Here is an 18065-nt window from a genome sequence, read left to right as displayed (position 1 = left end):
CCTGCCGATTGTTAGCGCAGTATTCGCAGCACGCTTCCCAACATTCCGCTTAACACTACTGTCTATTGTTTTCCCTTGGCGCGGCTCAGGAAGAGAGTTCATTACACAGTCCGTTATGCTGAATGTTCCAGTTGTTTTACCACTAAAAATGACAAGCTGTTATTGAGGGAATCCTCCTATCAGGCTATGAGTGTAATTTACACTGAACTGACATTCTCTTTCCCTGCAGATCATTCTCAATTTCACGTCCATGGATCTATATCGGAGTCATCTGTGCTGGTACGATCACGTGGAGATCAGAGATGGATACTGGAGGAAAGCCCCACTCAAAGGTCCGTATTGTGTAACGTGAACTCTTGGACAATTCTGTATGGTTTCGAAAGCAGGGCAATTTGGTGTAATAAATTCGTCCGCATGTTCAGGTCGATTCTGCGGAGACAAGCTTCCTGAGCCGATCGTTTCGACAGACAGCCGTTTGTGGATCGAGTTCAGGAGCAGCAGCAACTGGGTGGGCAAAGGCTTCTCAGCCGTGTATGAAGGTAAACTTAAATCTATGCAGCAGACATGAGGTCAAAAATGTATTTGGTTATGTATCACCATTCTGTTGTGCAGTAACTCATGTATGTTTTTTTTTTTTTTTTTTTTCCATATGTTTTAGAAATTATGAAATGTTGCCATTTCTCTATAATGCTACAGGTTTATAATTATTTGATTTATATATGCTTTCATGCATTTATTTCCTCTATGTGAGCATGATCAAAAGTATTCACACCTTGGCAGGCAGCATAGGTGAGAACGAATTATTCGCTAAGCTTGTTTAGAAATAACAATTATGGCAGATGACACTTCAGAGATACAGGCTGCTCTTTGACAGTTTAATGAATTAAAATTGTATGTAGGAGCCGTGGGTTTTAGGGTTTTCGCTGGCAGCCATGACATGAGTATAAAGTTTTAGAGGTGTGACCCAACATTTTATACATTGTTCAACTTTTAACATTAAAAAATAAAACAAAAAAATATATAAATTAGTCATTTTTAATAAATTAAATGTAATAAAATATAATAATCATGATGATGATAATAATAATAATAATAAAAACAATAAATAATAATAAATTAAATAAATTAAATGTATATAAAATAAATAATTATATATACTGTATATATAAATATAAAAAAAAAAGAAAAAAATATCTATTAAAAAAAAAAAAAAAACATTTGTGACCATGAGATTTAGGACGTGTTAAAGAGAAAATAATACGATTTCAACAGCATGTATATTTGGGGCATACAAGATGTCAATGTATTTCATGTATACTCACAATATTACTATATTTAATTTACATTTAATAAAGGCAACAACCTGTGTGAGTGCCATCACTGTTATTTTTTCACTCTGTCAGGACAAAATGTGTTCAGACCAGAGCATTAAAAAAAAAACATGTGGAAATACTCCTAGTCATGTATCTACTTTTTCTAAATGGGTAGCTGTAGATCACAAATTTAACTATGATTCTAATGTCTAGAAAGTTGTGAGTTTATTTCCCAGCAGTGTGCTCTTGAGCAAAGCTTGACTGTCTCTTGTCTGGATCGGATTCTGTAAGTCGCCGGCAAGTCGGTTCGGATAAAAGTGTCTGCTGCGAGACTAAATGTATATGAAGGAATAAATGCATTATCTTTCAGCTATCTGTGGTGGTGAAGTGAAGAAGGATAATGGGCAGATCCAGTCTCCAAACTACCCAGATGACTACAGACCCAATAAAGTCTGTGTGTGGAAGATCACTGTGGCTCAGGGCTACCATGTAGGCCTTACCTTCCAGTCCTTTGAAGTAAGTAATAACGCTACGACTTCTTAATAAACGTCATTGTTGTTCCAGAAGACGTTGAAGGAGCAGCATTTATTTGTCACATATACATCAAGCTGCGGTCAGAGTGCAGGTTGTACAGTAGATAGATAGTCGATAGTGCCCATGGTTAAGCTTGGCAGTGCTAAGGCTTGAACCTTAGACCTTCTGCTTAGTAACACGGAGCCTTAACCATTGAGTCAGCACTGCCCAGTGGCTCCTTCTTCTCCTTCTTCCTCATCTTCTTTTTGTGCAGAACTAGAAGAAGAGAAATGTCGTCCAACATTTTTCCTGTAAATGGTTAAATTCTACAATGCATGCATGAATAAATTAGAGAAGTTAGTAGTTGGCAAATTGATGCGGTTTAAGAGGCTTACTTAACGTTAAGCATAGCTTTTCATTTGCTTTCTTCTCATCTTCCTGCCTCGTCCCACTGATTCCACTCCTCCGTTCCAGCAGACTGTCTTGAGGTTTGCTTTAGTTTTGGTCCTGCTTCCAACCAGCTGGTGCAAATAAAGACAAAGCTCCACGTGATCCACAGTTTACGAGTACAGGCTGTTCATATTCTATGGCGTTGACTCGAGTCAAACAAAAAGCAGTATTTTTGCATTTAAAAAAAATACTTTTATTTGCTGTATTAATTGCTGTATTACATTTTTACCTTTCCTACCAGTTTCATTTTTTTGTCTTCAGATCGAGAGGCACGACAGCTGTGCTTATGACTATCTCGAGGTACGCGATGGGAATTCGGAAAACAGTCCGCTGCTGGGCCGCTTCTGTGGATACGACAAGCCGGATGATATCAAGAGCAGCTCGAACCAGCTTTGGATGAAGTTTGTGTCTGATGGCTCGGTCAACAAAGCCGGGTTCGCTGCCAACTTCTTCAAAGGTGTGGACTTGAAAATGCATCCTGATGCCAGACGTATCAGCGGTATCTGTTATGACTGCTGTGCTTATGTGTTCATATTCTCTTACTTACTTCCTAGCTTGTGGAGTGCATTCACTAAAGCACATTTATTGTTTTTGCTAGGTCATATTTGTTAGTCATTATTTTTCTTAAAGGGGAAGATAAAAAAAATATATATACAACAGTTAGTCCTGACCGAGTTACCTGATTGGACGAGATATATTCCGCAAGTGATGATAATAGATGGTAACAGCACTGTAACTATATGCATCACTCCATGTCCCATGGGTTCTAATGATTGTTAGTCGTAACAATCTAGCTACTAGGACACTAGCTTCTAAAACTTAGCTGAATCCCAAATCCCTCCCTAACCCCTAGTCAAGGGCACTACTTGGTGTGTGTATACCCTACATAGTGCACTAGCTTCCTATTTAAGGCAGTTTGGGATTTTGCAGTGATTTATTACCCGCAACTTTTGGCTACGTAGTACTGATAAGAATATAAAACTACTTTCATTCCTGTTAATTACACTCGCCAGCTCCACCACTCCAGCTAGTCGTGGATGCATAGGTGTAGGAGGAGCAAAGGTCTAGTTAAATAAACAAACAAACACTTGTTTCAAACTTGTATAGAGATGATATTTTCTTGTCTTTCTCCTTGCTTTGCAGTTCACTAACTTTACGTTCATTATGGTGCGTGGGTTTTTATTGCAGAGATGGATGAATGTTCAAGGCCAGACAACGGTCGCTGTGAGCAACGCTGCGTAAACACACTAGGCAGTTATAAGTGTGCGTGTGATCCAGGCTTTGAGCTGGCTGCAGACAAACGGAGCTGCGAGGGTGAGTGCACCATGACTACAATTTTCAGTATGGCTGACGAGCGCCATATGTCCACGGTCAAACTGTAAGCAGCAAGCAAAGGCCTCCTTACATTCGTTTCTGTATCTGAGTGGTTTTTTAAACTAAGCTTTTTGTCTTCTGCATACTCAAAAAAAAAATAATAGCACCATATTGTAATTTCCATTAGAAATTACTAAGAATTCATTCTTCTGAATAACTGTTTGAATATGGCAGAAGTTGGTAATTTATATCACACAATACAATTTATTTTATTTATTTGTTTATTTAATTTGTTTAGGTTAATCCATAAATGGGGAAATAGGTTTAATAATTTGGTTAAAATAGGTTTAACTAACTATAAGTACACATATGCGTACTTAACTTACAAGCTAGCTAGCTTAGCATTCACTTAGCTAAAATGCTCAGGTGGCTAATGTTAATTTATATGCTAATGTTACTTTTATATTTGATTGAACTCCATACATAGATATGCACATCTTGCGATGTCAATTCCTATGTCTTTTGGAGTATGTCAAACTAAAACTATTTTAGTTAGCTGGTTAAATAAGGTGATGCATACAGTAGCAAACAGTGGTATGACAACGGCAACGCAGCTATTATAGCTTATATACATTATTTATGGCTTAATATAGTTTTAGCTGATGAGTTATACACAAATTCACCCTTGTATGGTTGTCATGAAAGGGAAATTCAGTTATAGAGATCAAACCTTTACTTATTTATTTATTTTGTAGCTGTAAAAAAGATTATTTTTGACGTTGGGATTTACTCAGTTTTGGAGAGAGCTCCTAGTGGTCATTCAAGGAACTGCACACTGTGACACTTCTGCATTGGCTCTGTTTTTAGATGCGGAGGTTACCCCTTGGACAGAATGTGTTGTATAATGTGCTTGTTCTAATCCCTGTAAATGAACAATGCACAAAGGGCATATATTTTAATAGTCTTAAGTCTAATATGAAACAGTTAAATTAAATTAAATTAAATACAATACAGTGTTCTGCAAAGAGAAGATTTTTTAACTAATGTTAAAAGAAAGAGTCTTCAATGCCAGAGTTTATGTAACAAACAATAATTTTTCCACAATGGAAAAGTCTTGAGGACAAAGAAGTTTCCACTTTCTGTTTTTTTCCCCCTAGAATTATGCCAAGCTGCCTTTTTTGTCATATTAAATTAAAGATAGAGAAAAGAGAGACTGGGAAAGGAATGCCGCTTTAACGCAAGTGTTAACAGGAACAAACTTGTTTCAGTTACATTTCACAAAACTGGATGCGAGTATAATCAGCTCCAAATTAAGGCACAATGTTTATTCGAGTTCAGGGTGATCAGGGGGGATTATACGTATTGAGATTAAATGCTTTGATCTGGTAATTTGCTTTGATTTAAAATACTATAAAGGCAGTAATCAAGCACACTAAAGTTACTCTTTCTGTAAATATATATATATATATTTTTTCTTTCTCAGTTTGCCCTATAAGAAAGTTTGGACATTACTGTATGAAAGGACCTAAATAACTATTTAATAGATTTTCTTTTTTAAAAACCATCATTTTGCTTGTTTCTCACAAATACACCAGGTTGTGTTTCCCCCTCTTTCCTTATTAAAATGTGACCACACACTGCCCCTAGTGGCCAGCAGGTCTTTACTGCACATCTGGCCTTGGAGTAGGAATGCGTGCGTTTACTGTAGCTACATAGTTTGTCGTCTTATGAGGAGCACAGTCTCTGATACAAGTTCTTTATTTTTATGTAATTTCCTCTCATGTAAAGAATTTCTAAATATTATTTCTTGGACAATAAAGGAGAAAAAATGTGTTTATCTTGAATCAGGAATTTATTGGATGAGATTTTTTTTTGTTTTTATGTTCAAATACAGAAGTAAAAAAAAAATACAACTCAGAAAAATTGTTCATTCTTGAGTTTAAATGCTAAAAGTCATTTCCAGCTTGTGTTGCTGTCCTGCTGAATCTAATGTAATCATTGGCAATTTAGCAGGACTTTCATCCTTCTGTCGCTTTATAGTTAAAAGCATCATGGTGTCGGCTGATTCCTCTGAAACCCCAGTCGCTGTGAGACAGAAGGAAGCTGTCAGGTCAGTCTGAAGCTAAATGAAGACTTGGTTAAATCTCACAGGAATTCGCTGTGTGATGGCATCTCTGAGTGGCATGGTAGTTTCCATGGAAACGCCTCTTATCCTCATTTTGTCCGCGTGGTCCGCGATGGACGTCCGGGGTGTTACCCACTGATTAATTTGGAGCAGATGGCCAATTAACACCTTTTCCCCTGTGTTCTGTTCACATGCCTGAGGTAGAATTGCTTTATAGCTTTTGATTAACACAGGACCTTAGTGATTCGGTTAAAAGGCAGTGATTTATGTATGTAAGCCCCTCAATAGCAGGCGCTTTTCTTTGCTTTTGCTTTGTCTCGGTTTGTGTTTTCGTCGCCGCCTCTGAGGACAATTTCTACTCGAGCGCTTGCCAGGTTTCGCACACATTCTGTGCTGCAGCAATTTCTCATTATTGCAAGCTGTACTGTTATAAAATCTCATTTCTCATTTTTTTTCCCCCTCTCCTCTCTCTTTCACAAGGGCTTCTATCGTTGTACCAGAGCGCTATCGAATTGTCAGTTCTGTTTGGTCAGCTAAATAGAGTCTTGATTAATTTTCTTTAAGAGCAGCTTTGACAGTAATATTTAAAATCTTAATTTATATAAATGATTATATTATGATTATGAATCATTATATTAATTTACACATTGATACAAGAACTTGTACTGGAGACATAAAGTTAATATGGTGAAGTTTTCTTGTAAGAAGGCCTTTTTTTCTTCTTTTTTTTTCTTCATCGGCTTAAAAAAAATGAAACGAGAGGTTGTTGAAGGATCTTTCTAGCTGCTATATCATAAGTGATAACAGGAACTTGTCTCACAGACATTAACAGTCAGTTAAAACTCGTAATCATTGGCAAAATATCTGTTGTAAAAAAGAAATACAACTTTTTAACGCACTTCAATCTTCAAGCTGTTATTAGTGACCCTTTTCTAGGGTTGCGTTATTTCCCTTTAACCCCATCATGATTTGTCCCTCTGTTGTGTTTTGTCACCTAATGTGTTTTTAGTGATTCAGATCTCCAGACATCTGTTTACCATTTTTGCTTCCTGCCGCGTATGCTGGCAGGAGAAAGAAGCATCTGAGTGTGTTTGCAGTGGACGTGTCAAGTGTTGACACATTATCTTTCTCTGTTTGTGCCTCTAGCTGCGTGCGGCGGCTTCATCACCAAGCTGAACGGCTCCATCACGAGTCCCGGCTGGCCGCGCGAGTACCCGCCAAACAAGAACTGCGTCTGGCAGCTGGTGGCGCCCACGCAGTACCGCATCACGCTGCTCTTCGACGTCTTCGAGACCGAGGGCAACGATGTGAGTGCTAGGTTTTTGCCTCGCCGTGGGGTGGGTTTGTCTGCTTCATTTCCGCCAGAGTCGGCGGTCTGGGCTCTAAGGGCAGGTTGGCTAAGTGCTTGGAAATGTATTTCAGTTGAATTCCGGGGAGTTTAGAGGCGAAATGTGACACACGGGAAGCGACGTGAAGGGTTTATCGTTAACGTTAAGATAATGAAAATGCATGGGGAAATTATTTAAGGCTTAAAAATGTCATGGGTCAAACCTTTATTGATAAGAACAGCTAATCGATAAAAGATAGACAAGATTACTCTTAATTTATTCACCACATATGGCAGGGTTTGTGAAAATAAATTATTGCTATACAGGAATTATTGTTATACAGTGGTACCACGGTATATGAACCTTAAGAATTGAAACTTTGCCAGAAATTTTCCTCGAAATATAAAGCATTTTCGGCACACGATCTGAGCCGAACCGTACGCCGAACCAATGTTGCGCGTACGTCCGGGAGCCGCTTAAAACTTGTTTTACGTTTTTTTGTTGTTTTTTGCCATTTTGTGCAAGATTTAGTGTAGACATAGCACCATGTGTCCCAAGAATGTCATTAACAAGAAGAAAAGGGAGCCACTTTCAGTTAAATTTTTTAAAGAGGAACCATAAATTAACGTTAAATCAGGTTTAATTAATATTTTACATGTCTTTTCCTAAGTGTTTTGATTGTTTTTGAATGCAAAAAATATAAATGTATTGTTAGAAATATTGGTAAAATTTTTGGGTGCTGGAACGGATTATCTGCATTTACATTATTTCCTATGGGAAAATGCGTTTTGCAATACAAAATTTCGCCCTAAGAACTGGCCTCTGGAACGGATTAAATTCATATGCCGAGGTACTGCTGTAGTTCAACACTAAATGTATTAGACACTAACAGAAAGGGTTAAATAATAAGACAGGCATGAGAAAAGTGCCGGAGCTTCTTGGAAACCTATGCAGCATCAACATCCACTTCCATAAGCACAAGTTCTCCACCTCACAGCATCACAAATGTGCAAATTGCATTTCAAACACCTCTTCCTTTTGAACTGACACGTTATCTTTCCCTTTCAATCATCACCCTTGCGTAGGTGTGCAAGTACGACTTCGTCGAGGTCAGGAGCGGTCTTTCTGCAGACTCCAGGCTGCACGGGAAGTTCTGCGGCGCTGAGAAGCCGGAGACCATCACTTCTCAGTACAACAACATGCGCATCGAGTTCAAATCGGACAACACAGTCTCTAAGAAGGGTTTCAAGGCTCAGTTCTTCTCAGGTACTCTGGTTTATTTACAAGAAATTCAATACTAGACAGGGTTTTGTTCGTTTGTTTGATTTGTTTATTATGCAAAAAATGAGTAAAAATTGCGAGAAATGCGTCTGTGATCTTTGAGACTCTGGTTTGTCCCTTCACAGATAAGGACGAGTGCTCGAAGGAGAACGGTGGTTGCCAGCACGAGTGTGTGAACACCTTTGGTAGTTATAGTTGCCAGTGCAGGAGCGGTTTTGTCCTGCATGAAAATAAACATGACTGCAAAGAAGGTGAGAAGATTGTGATCCACAATCATATCAAATCAATAGTATATAGCCTATTTTCATATTTGGTGGCCTGGAAACCTACAGTACCTGACTAGGCTAAAATGTGTTAGCTAACATAGTGGAACGGTGTGTGTCGAGCTAGTTAGAGAAATGAATCCGTATATGATCATGTAGCACTTTACATTTGTGACCTCGGAAAACAGCGATAAGTCATTGGCCAACATTGGTGGAAGTGCATTATCAGTTAAAGATATTCAAGTCTGGATGAAGTTAACACGTCACATTCTAATTCCAAATATTGCCTATTAAGCATTGTGTCCAGTCTGAGTAGTGCATGTTCTATAAAAGATAAAAGAGTTTTTTTTCCCCTTTGGAAAAATTTACAACTGTGAGAGATACTGTACTGTGCAAAAGTCTCGTTTTTGTCAGATAAACCTGCATGGTCCTCATTCTGAAGCGATCTTCTATCGTTCTTTTATTCGTACATGCTAATTAAACTGTCTACTACAAAACCCTTCACATATATAAATAAAACAGCTCCACAGATCACAGAATTTGGAATTAGTTTTACACGCGATCGTTACAACATTGACGCAAACCTTTTTTGAACGCACTTTGTCTTATGAGACCGTAAGACCACAAGACCATTATTCAGTCAGGCAATATGGGGAAAAAAAACTAATTCTAATGTATTCCTGGGCCACAAAATGATTTATACGCTGTAGACTTGCGATTAAACCGTTTGATTTTTTTTTCTCAACATTACACTTTATGCTTCAAGAAAATTGCCTTGGTATCCTCTGTGCAACCTTAGGAAAAAAAAAAAAAAACTCTAGCAGAGAGCTGAAGAACCTTTAGGATACTCGAGAAAGCGTGCTCAGGGTTATTTAAAACCCTCCCCATCGATTTCTGCTCGCTGACACTAAATGCCAGGAGGATATTTATAGAGGATCCTTCCCTATTGTGGGGAGACAGAAGAGGAAGACAGAGAGAGAGAGCGAGGAGTGGAGAATGGGAGGGTAGACAGATGGTTGGATCAGGCTGCCAAGAACAACACTGGTTTTCAGAGATGCAAAGGGAACAAAAGAGAGGGGGGAAAAAAAAGAAATAAACAGTACGAAGGACCTGGTTGTTGGATGCTTTGTTGACTATGCTGGTTTTGTGTATGTGTGTGTATGCTGCAGCCGGCTGTGATCACACGGTGAACAGTGTGAGTGGAACCATCACCAGTCCCAACTGGCCTGATAAATACCCTAGTAAGAAAGCGTGCACATGGGCTCTCTCCACCACGCCCGGACATCGCATCAAAATAGTACGGAAAGTTTTTTTTTTTTCTTTTCCTGTTTTTTTTAAAAATGCTTTATTACTCAACAATGCCATGTGACCACTGTTTACGAGTACTTCCATGCAGTTAAGTACACGGCCTTGAATTCTTTATAAATGTGTAATTATTTGGTTCCCCTTTACGGTGAAATCAATCCACAAAGTGTTACAAAATGATACAAGTAGCTTGCAGTAACATTTTTCTACCAGAGAGGGCAGCCAAGAGCTTTGACTGAACTGTTAGAAAGAGTTATCAACATTTCTAACTAAACTTCACTTAATTGAAAGTTGCACTCATTTTTCTCAGTTAATCAATTAAGCTTGATTGTTTACAATTATCACAGTAATTAACAATTAGAACCTGGCAAGCTTTCTTAACCTTCGTTCAGATTACCTGTTTTCCAAACGTGCAAAATTCCGTACATTCCTTCTCCTTTATGTCTTTGGTTTCAACAGCTCTAATATTCTGTGGAACTGATCAGTATTGTAGATTTATTGTGCGCTGCCATTAAATGATGTCTAAACTATAAACTGTGTGCAGGCCTTCAATGAACTCGACATGGAGCCTCATTTAGAGTGCGCATACGATCACATTGAGATCTACGATGGCCGCGATGGGAAGGCGCCCAGCCTCGGACGCTACTGCGGCTCCAAGAAACCTCCTCCAGTCACATCATCCGGAAACAAGATGTTTATTCGCTTCTTCTCTGACAACTCGGTGCAGAAGAAAGGATTTGAGGCCTCGCATACTGCAGGTGTGTGGAGTTCTATTCACAGCATTCACAACCACTTAGGAATAAAAGAAACCGGCTCTGGATTAAAGTGCAAATTATGGTGTTTGGGGAATTAGTTCCTTTTTTTAGACTGCTTGAGTTGCCATTAATTAAAAGTGTAATTGAAGTCCTAGAAGCGAAAAACTATCTTAAATTGCAGTTTTGCTTTAGGGGTTCCACACAGCTTTTCTTAAGTATAACAAAGCTAAGTAAGTTTGTATAAGGGCTCTATTGATGCAGTTATTAGCTCTTGGGCAGAAGGTAGAGTTCTTCTGGCACGCCTGTGCAATTTGAATAAAATGTCACCTTGACACCATTATGAACTCTTGATGTCGGGGTTAAAGAGAAGGAGCGGAATATATAAAGGCCTATAGACATTAAAACGCCAAATTACTGCCAAACCAACTCCATCTCATTTGGACACCAAGTCTTGGCATCAGGTCAAAGACAATGCCATTGAACTCCTTGTCATTTTTCTCAAACCATTACTGAACAGGCTTTTGGGGTGTGTCAGTTTGTACAATTTGTACAGTTCCCATGAAGGTAGATACTTAAGGACCCAAGGTTTCCCAGCAGAACATTGCCCATAGTGCATCTCTGTGCCATTGTTGCCCCTGGAATGTGACAAACCTGCACACTGCGAACCACATGATGAAAAACAATATGATTCATCAGACCCAGCTACCTTCTTCCATTGCTGCCCTCATTGTGCCTTGGCCATCCATGTACCAGTAGACGTTTCAATGGGTTTCCTTGCTTGGACCACGTTTGGTTGGTAGGAACCACTGCATGTCGGGAGCATCTAACAATCTGGCTTTTGTCAAAGTCACTCAGGCCCATGTTTGTCAATTTCTTCTTTCAAATGTACCTTTCACTTGATGCCTAATATTTCTTGCCCCATAATGGGTACCACTGAAATGAGATAAACAAGGTTATTCACATCACTTCCCAGTGTTTGTAATGTTGCTCATGAGATAGCTCTTAGTTGAGATCCACTTATGAAAAGGCAATATACTGATAACCTATTAATAATTATTGTTTTAAAAGCTGCAGTATTTAACTGTTGATTTTCATTCCAGAGTGCGGAGGTCAATTAAAAGCTGAGGTGAAAACCAAAGACCTCTACTCACATGCCCAGTTTGGAGACAACAACTATCCCGGTGCGTCAGATTGCCAGTGGGTGATCTCGGCTGAGAAGGGCTACGGTGTTGAGCTCATCTTTCAGACGTTCGAGATTGAAGAGGAGGCCGACTGCGGCTACGACTATATGGAGTTGTACGACGGCGCCGACACCAAGGCCCCAAGGCTCGGCCGGTACTGCGGATCTGGGGTAAGTGTAAAGTAGTTGACTTTGAGTCACAAAGGTCAATTAAATTCGTTCCCATATTTTCTGCATTTTCCACAATGCATTTTGATTTGCTCTTAATTGCCCTGTTGACTGGACGATTGCAAAAATAGTCCAATCAACAGATTGATTAGGTACTAACAGCCAATCTGTAGCTAACGAGGTAGAAATAATCATAGCATAGGAAGGTGAAAGAAGGGGATTGTCGTAGCGAAAGTGCTCGCGAAAGCAGTCGTCTTCTTCGAGTTTCTATCAGTGGCTCACGTTTAAGGCGTAAAGCGCCACCTAGTGTACAGATGTCTCCATGCAACAACCGTGCATCATATGAACCAGTCAGTTAATCAGTCAGATAAATTGCATAGTCCAAAAAAAAAAACAAAAAAAAAAACAATAACACCTTTCTATTCAATATCGAGTGATTTATACAAAATTCCAGGTTTTTGGAAAACATTTCAACATTTCCACTCTGATTCACCTTAATTCTTGCACACTAAACACCACATTAAGTTCACAACAGTAAACCCAAACCCTTTTAATTATCCTCTCTCCATAAGCACTACTTGAGATGGTCCAGTTCCGATGGATTTATTGTGCATTGTCCTTCAGCATTTAGCGCTGAATAAAGAAAAGCGGGATTTTTTCCTTTCTTTTCTTTTCTCCGAAGCGATTAGGTAGAGCTAATAAGCGTTAAGGTGGCTTTACGGCAAGGCTTCAGCCGCAAGAGGGAAGGAGAAATGAGAGCCTGAACTCAATAGGTCACCTAGCAGCCAGATGACATTAGGTTGGCCCTAATAATAAGGGCTGCTTGTCCAGGCGATGTCTGAGTTTGCTCGATTGGGATTGTCAGAGGATGAAGGGTGACGGCAGTGTGCGCTGCACTCTGAGTCCTGAAAAGCTATTAAAAAAATATGCTTCTCAACTTAAGAGTCGTTTGGCTAATGAGGTGTGGAAAGGTGCGATAGGAAGAGCACAGATTCATTAGATACAGATTAAGCAATCGCAATTCATGCTGCTCCTATCAGCTCAGTGATGAAATGTAATAAATATAAATGAAGTTTGATCTCAGTAAGAATTAGAGCTGAAAGAATACTGGTATAGTGGTATATTGTAAAAAACAAAACAAAACAAAAAACAATACAGAACACTGGCTGGCCAAAAATGGTTTAAGAAGAGCATGCATCAAGCAAATGAAACAACTAGGTGTTAAGAAATATCCAGTAAATTATTTAAACCTGAAAGGATCTTACTGAACCTTCCCCCTTACAAAAGAAATGTGGAAGATCTGAGATTGGAGATCACTTAAATGTTTAATAGTGAAAGAAAATGCGTTTCCATACACATGTGCTGTGTGGTCATAAACCGCTGTGTGGTCATAAGTAAACCACGTGTAGGTGAGGCCAATGGAGGGTTGAGGGTTGGGGGTTGGGGGGGGGGGGATGGGGGGGGGATCCAAATCAAACGTGGTCAAATATTAAATTGCCTAAATATTAGATTTGAATAGGCAGCGTATTTGATATTTGCCGTCGATCAGGGGTATAAACTCGAGTTAGACTTTTAAAAGAAAATAAATTATGTTATTTGCACTAAAAAAAATACTGTTAATTAACTTACATTAACTGAATTAACTCAGTAGTTGGTAAGTGATTTTCTATAACAGCAGCTCGGACAGTAGTTCTGTTTGTAAGGATTATATTAATGCACCCATTCTAATACGTTATTGTTTCTATAGTTGTAATATTTCTGGATTATGTTTAAAAAAAAAAAAAAATTATTTGCTTTAGTACTTTTACTGTTTTCACTGTTTTCAAGTCTAATTTATTTCATGGACCTTGTCATGTCACTTGTGGGACCAATAATCATGCAAAAAATGGATTCTAGCTAGAAATTCTAGCTTTTAACAGATGAAATTTAAAAAAAAATATTGTATTATTAATTTTCAGTTCGGCAGCACTGGAACTGGCAGAAATAATATGATGAATGAAAACATGGTACTGGTGCTAAAAAGTGTCTTACCTAGATCAAAAAGGGAATTTTCATATAGGATCATATAACGGCATTTTTCATAATACGTAATGGTTCTTATCTCCCGATCCGTGTTTATTTTTTTGTAAATATGTACGTTTAAAAAAAAAAAGAAACATTTAATAAATACAACTTCATGCCCTTTCGTGCATGTCCGTAGTGTTGGTAACTTTTTTTATTTAAATCTTTCAATGATCTTGATTGTCATTTAGATGAAACTTGGCCAATTTAGATTTCGCAGTGGAAATACATAAACCTGAAAAGGTTTATTATTCTTAAATGCTAAATTGTTAAGATATTTTAACATGAATTTTGACATGGTTACAGACACTACAGATTTTTTTTGCCCAAAACTTAAGTGCTTTAATTTAAGCAACAGTTTTTACTGGTCATATGATTCTAGAAGCTTACACCAATTTTAATATCAATCTAATAAATTATATGTATAGCATAAAAAAAATAAAACCGGCAACAATACTGTGTTTTGGCCGTAACAACGTACATCATACTGTACATCTAGTTTTTTTTAATGATGTATTTAAAGCAACAATTTAATAGCATGAAGAGAAAAATTATGTTCTGCATTTATCCTATTGTAAAATTATTTACCTTTTACCAAAAATAAGCAGTGTAATTCTAACTCCTCTGTGTATTTCCTTCTATTTGTGTGTGTGTGTGTGTGTGTGTGTGTGTGCACGCGGGCATTCTCTCAGCCTCCCGAAGAGATTTACTCAGCCGGCGACTCCATCGTCATCAAGTTCAGATCAGATGACACCATCAACAAGAAGGGCTTCCACGTGCGCTACACCAGCACCAAGTTCCAGGACACGCTGCATTCGCGGAAGAAGTGACCCCTAGTGGCCGGGAGGGGCCGCACAGGGCCCAGGGGGAGGAGTCGAGGCGCCAGGTGGAGGGCGCAGCCCGTCGCTCGGAGCCCCCCGGCCGCCAATGCCAGCCGCAAGAACGATGCCAACCACACCTCAGTAGCTCGCAGGGGCTCTGGTGCCCCCTACTGACTGTGAGGAGTAAAGCCATTCCGCAGTAGACCTTGTTTTTACCTTTTTTATGATTATGATTAATGATTGGGGGGGCGGAGTATCAGGTAGGAAGAGGGGACTATATTTGGATTAGAGGATTATTTGGGATACAAGGGGGCTGTCATGACTGGGGGGCATGAATAGAGAAGTGTAGATGATCAGTAATATGATCACCCTTGGATTTTTTTTCTTCTTCTTTTTTTTTTTTTTTTTAAATGAGCCGAAATGCAATTGCAAAAAACACACACATGATGGAGCATTCAGGTTTCAACGAGCCAGGCAGCAACAACACAAATGGAGGGAAAAAGGATTGATGGATGGAAGAATTAAAGGGTGGATCTATCTTTTTTTTTTTTCCTTTTTCCCAGGGCATTATGGGAAACCTCAATCTTTTTCAAACACACACACACACACACACAGTTGTACACAGCTGGTTCCAAATCCACTACTTGAGTTACTGACACTGTTTGTCAGACAGGTGCATGTAACAGCGGGAAAAAAAAAACAGCAAATGGGCCGTTTTATGTGACTGCACAAGCCTTTGTCATATTTTTTTCCTGGCTAGTCATCCAGGAAGCTTCCTTCCATATTAGCGTTATCGAGGAAAGTAAAAAAAAAAAGAAAAAAAAAGACACAGTTATCGTATTAAAATATTAATAAATGAAATGTGGCCCATGTCTGTTGGCTGTTAATTGCTTTTCCATTAAAACGTACAAAAATGTGATTATTTTGACCTGAAGTACATAATCTTTTAGGCTTCTGTTAATGTGTCTTTGTCCCCAAATCATGTTAGTAATTCAATATGCTGTGGGTGCTTTTATATCAAGAGCAAATTATATTTCTCAAATGAGATTCAGTGCAAATAATTTATTTCAGCTGTTGAAATTACATGCTTTTCATGTCTCTCTGCTTCATTACCTTCAACATTACATGGTTCTCTCCCCCCCCCTAGGAAATACGCAGTACTTTCTCTTAAACATAATTCTTTAGTTAGCCTTAGTGCTTCCTGTTTTCTCAATGAGGCTTTTCTGTACTTTCCAGCACTTTTTAAAAAATATATATAAAAAAAACTATAACTATATAGAATTATATATATATATATATATATATATATATATATATATATATATACAGTGCGTTCAGTAAGTCTCTCTGCCGCGGCCACACAGAGTAATAATAGTTAATTGATGTGCTCTTGTTTGGCGCCACCAGTCCGAGGCGTTGCTTAATGTCACCAGTGTATTTTTACTGTGAAAGCTGTGGATAAATACACGGATTTAGTCTGTGGGAAATTTGAAGCAGTTTTCCCAGAGACAAGATTAACAAATCACGAGATTTTTTTAAATAAATACATGCGTGAGAATAATAATAAATTTAATTAAAGAAATATTTTCCCATAACCTACTCTACACGGCCATCGCAGAGGGACTCTTTGAACGCACGTTATATTCGTGTGACCAGGTAAATCAAGACTAGATACTGAAACTTGTTTTGACTCATCTCTACCTAAGGCTTCCTTGCAATTAACCAGTTAACTCCATGATATGAGAATTACAGATGGGAGAAAAATTCTATCCGAATCAAGTGATTTATCAGGATTCTTTTGTGTATCGCGATGCACATTGACTCCAAAATCAATTTTGAAAATGATTTTTTACATTTATATATGTTTGCATTTGACGTGGTACAATTTTGCCATTCTAGTGTAATATTTCAGGTGGCGTGCTCTAAACTATTTACATGTTGACAAGCAGCAAGTTTGTTTTAAATTGTAAAAAACAAACCAAAAAAAAAAAAAGAAATCTTGAATCTGAACAATTATAAAATCATGATAATTGTAGAATTGCAATACAGATTAAATCAGCACCTAGTTACATTGAGAATGTAAACCAAGATACTGAAACTTGTCATCGTTTCTGTCTAATTCAGGCAAGGTTTTGCTAATTTTCTAGCAATTATCTAGCTAGTTAGCTGGCTAGCTCCATTAGCCAATCTTCCTGACCTATGTATTTGGGTATAGTTAGCCTATAGTTCTATTTGTGAGAGTATGACTATCTAAATCAAAACCAAGATTTAAAATTTTGATCTTAATCCTGTGTCTACTTGAGACAAATTTAAGCTAGTTTTCTAGTACAGTAGTTAACTAGCCAGCTAGTTGTCCTAGCAAGTGTCTTAGCAAAAGTAGCAGGCTACTGTTAAATACATTTATGAGTACATCAAAACTACAACTTTATCTCAGAGCTAGTTTTCTAGTGGTATTAACTAGCTATTTAGCTAACACAGCTAATGTTACTCATGTATTTTGGTAGGTTTGGTTCCTGTGAAGTCAACCTTTTTTTGACTAAGATGATGGAAATAATAACTGAGAGACTGAAACTTGATCTCACTTTGTGAGTCTTCCTGAGACAAAGGTGAGCTAATTTTATAAGCGTTAATTAGCCTGCTAGCAGGAAGACATGAAAGCTTAGAGGTTTAGTGATGTTCTACGCCATCTTTAACTGTTTCCTGGGCATTGAAAACACACGAATCGGTGAATTACTCTACATACGTGTTTGAGGGTACTTTACATGTATGTGGTGAAGCTTAGCTGGATTCGGGTCGACTGTTAAAGCATACAAATTGTGAAAGAGCTCCACCGATGTGAACTGATTTGAAAGGTGTGGCTAAATAGATGTGTCCTACAATTCCTCAGTTTTTTTTTTCTCCTACAATACCTCAGAATATATTTTTTGTTGTTGTTTTTAAACTGGTCTAGGCCCAGGTTTGTCCAACACATATCAGTTTGGACTAACGTAGTACCTCAGTGAAGAAGAGCAAAGCTGAGTGGTGCTTCTGTAAAAATGAGCCTAATCTATCAGTTTTATGGACCATCTGTGTTATTTCCATATACACACATTCACTAGGGCTGTACTGAGAGTAATGCAAAAGTGGCTATAACTTTTTCATTAACTGATTTAAAGGATTCAGATTTCTCTACACAAAAGTACCGTGGT

The 18065-nt window shown here is 38.3% G+C and overlaps 1 protein-coding gene across 2 annotated transcripts in view; it reads left to right on the top strand.

Annotated features, from left to right (window-relative positions):
* bmp1a (bone morphogenetic protein 1a) overlaps nucleotides 1-15805 on the top strand; it is a 61854-nt gene extending 46049 nt beyond the window's left edge. For both annotated transcript variants that reach the window (XM_053503381.1, XM_053503379.1), the window contains exons 9-20: nucleotides 230-332; nucleotides 423-539; nucleotides 1684-1829; nucleotides 2538-2733; nucleotides 3465-3590; nucleotides 6862-7022; nucleotides 8129-8309; nucleotides 8450-8575; nucleotides 9757-9884; nucleotides 10437-10650; nucleotides 11748-11998; nucleotides 14749-15805. In XM_053503381.1, coding sequence (XP_053359356.1) covers nucleotides 230-332; nucleotides 423-539; nucleotides 1684-1829; nucleotides 2538-2733; nucleotides 3465-3590; nucleotides 6862-7022; nucleotides 8129-8309; nucleotides 8450-8575; nucleotides 9757-9884; nucleotides 10437-10650; nucleotides 11748-11998; nucleotides 14749-14886 — 1887 coding nt within the window. In that variant the 3' untranslated portion in view covers nucleotides 14887-15805. The remainder of the gene's footprint in view (nucleotides 1-229; nucleotides 333-422; nucleotides 540-1683; nucleotides 1830-2537; nucleotides 2734-3464; nucleotides 3591-6861; nucleotides 7023-8128; nucleotides 8310-8449; nucleotides 8576-9756; nucleotides 9885-10436; nucleotides 10651-11747; nucleotides 11999-14748) is intronic.
* The last annotated feature ends 2260 nt before the right edge of the window (nucleotides 15806-18065 follow it).

Source organism: Clarias gariepinus, chromosome 9 (assembly GCF_024256425.1).
Source record: "Clarias gariepinus isolate MV-2021 ecotype Netherlands chromosome 9, CGAR_prim_01v2, whole genome shotgun sequence".
NCBI classification, from domain to species: Eukaryota; Metazoa; Chordata; class Actinopteri; order Siluriformes; family Clariidae; genus Clarias; species Clarias gariepinus.
Note: the sequence above shows the minus strand (reverse complement) of the source record. Positions and strands in the feature narration are given on the sequence as shown.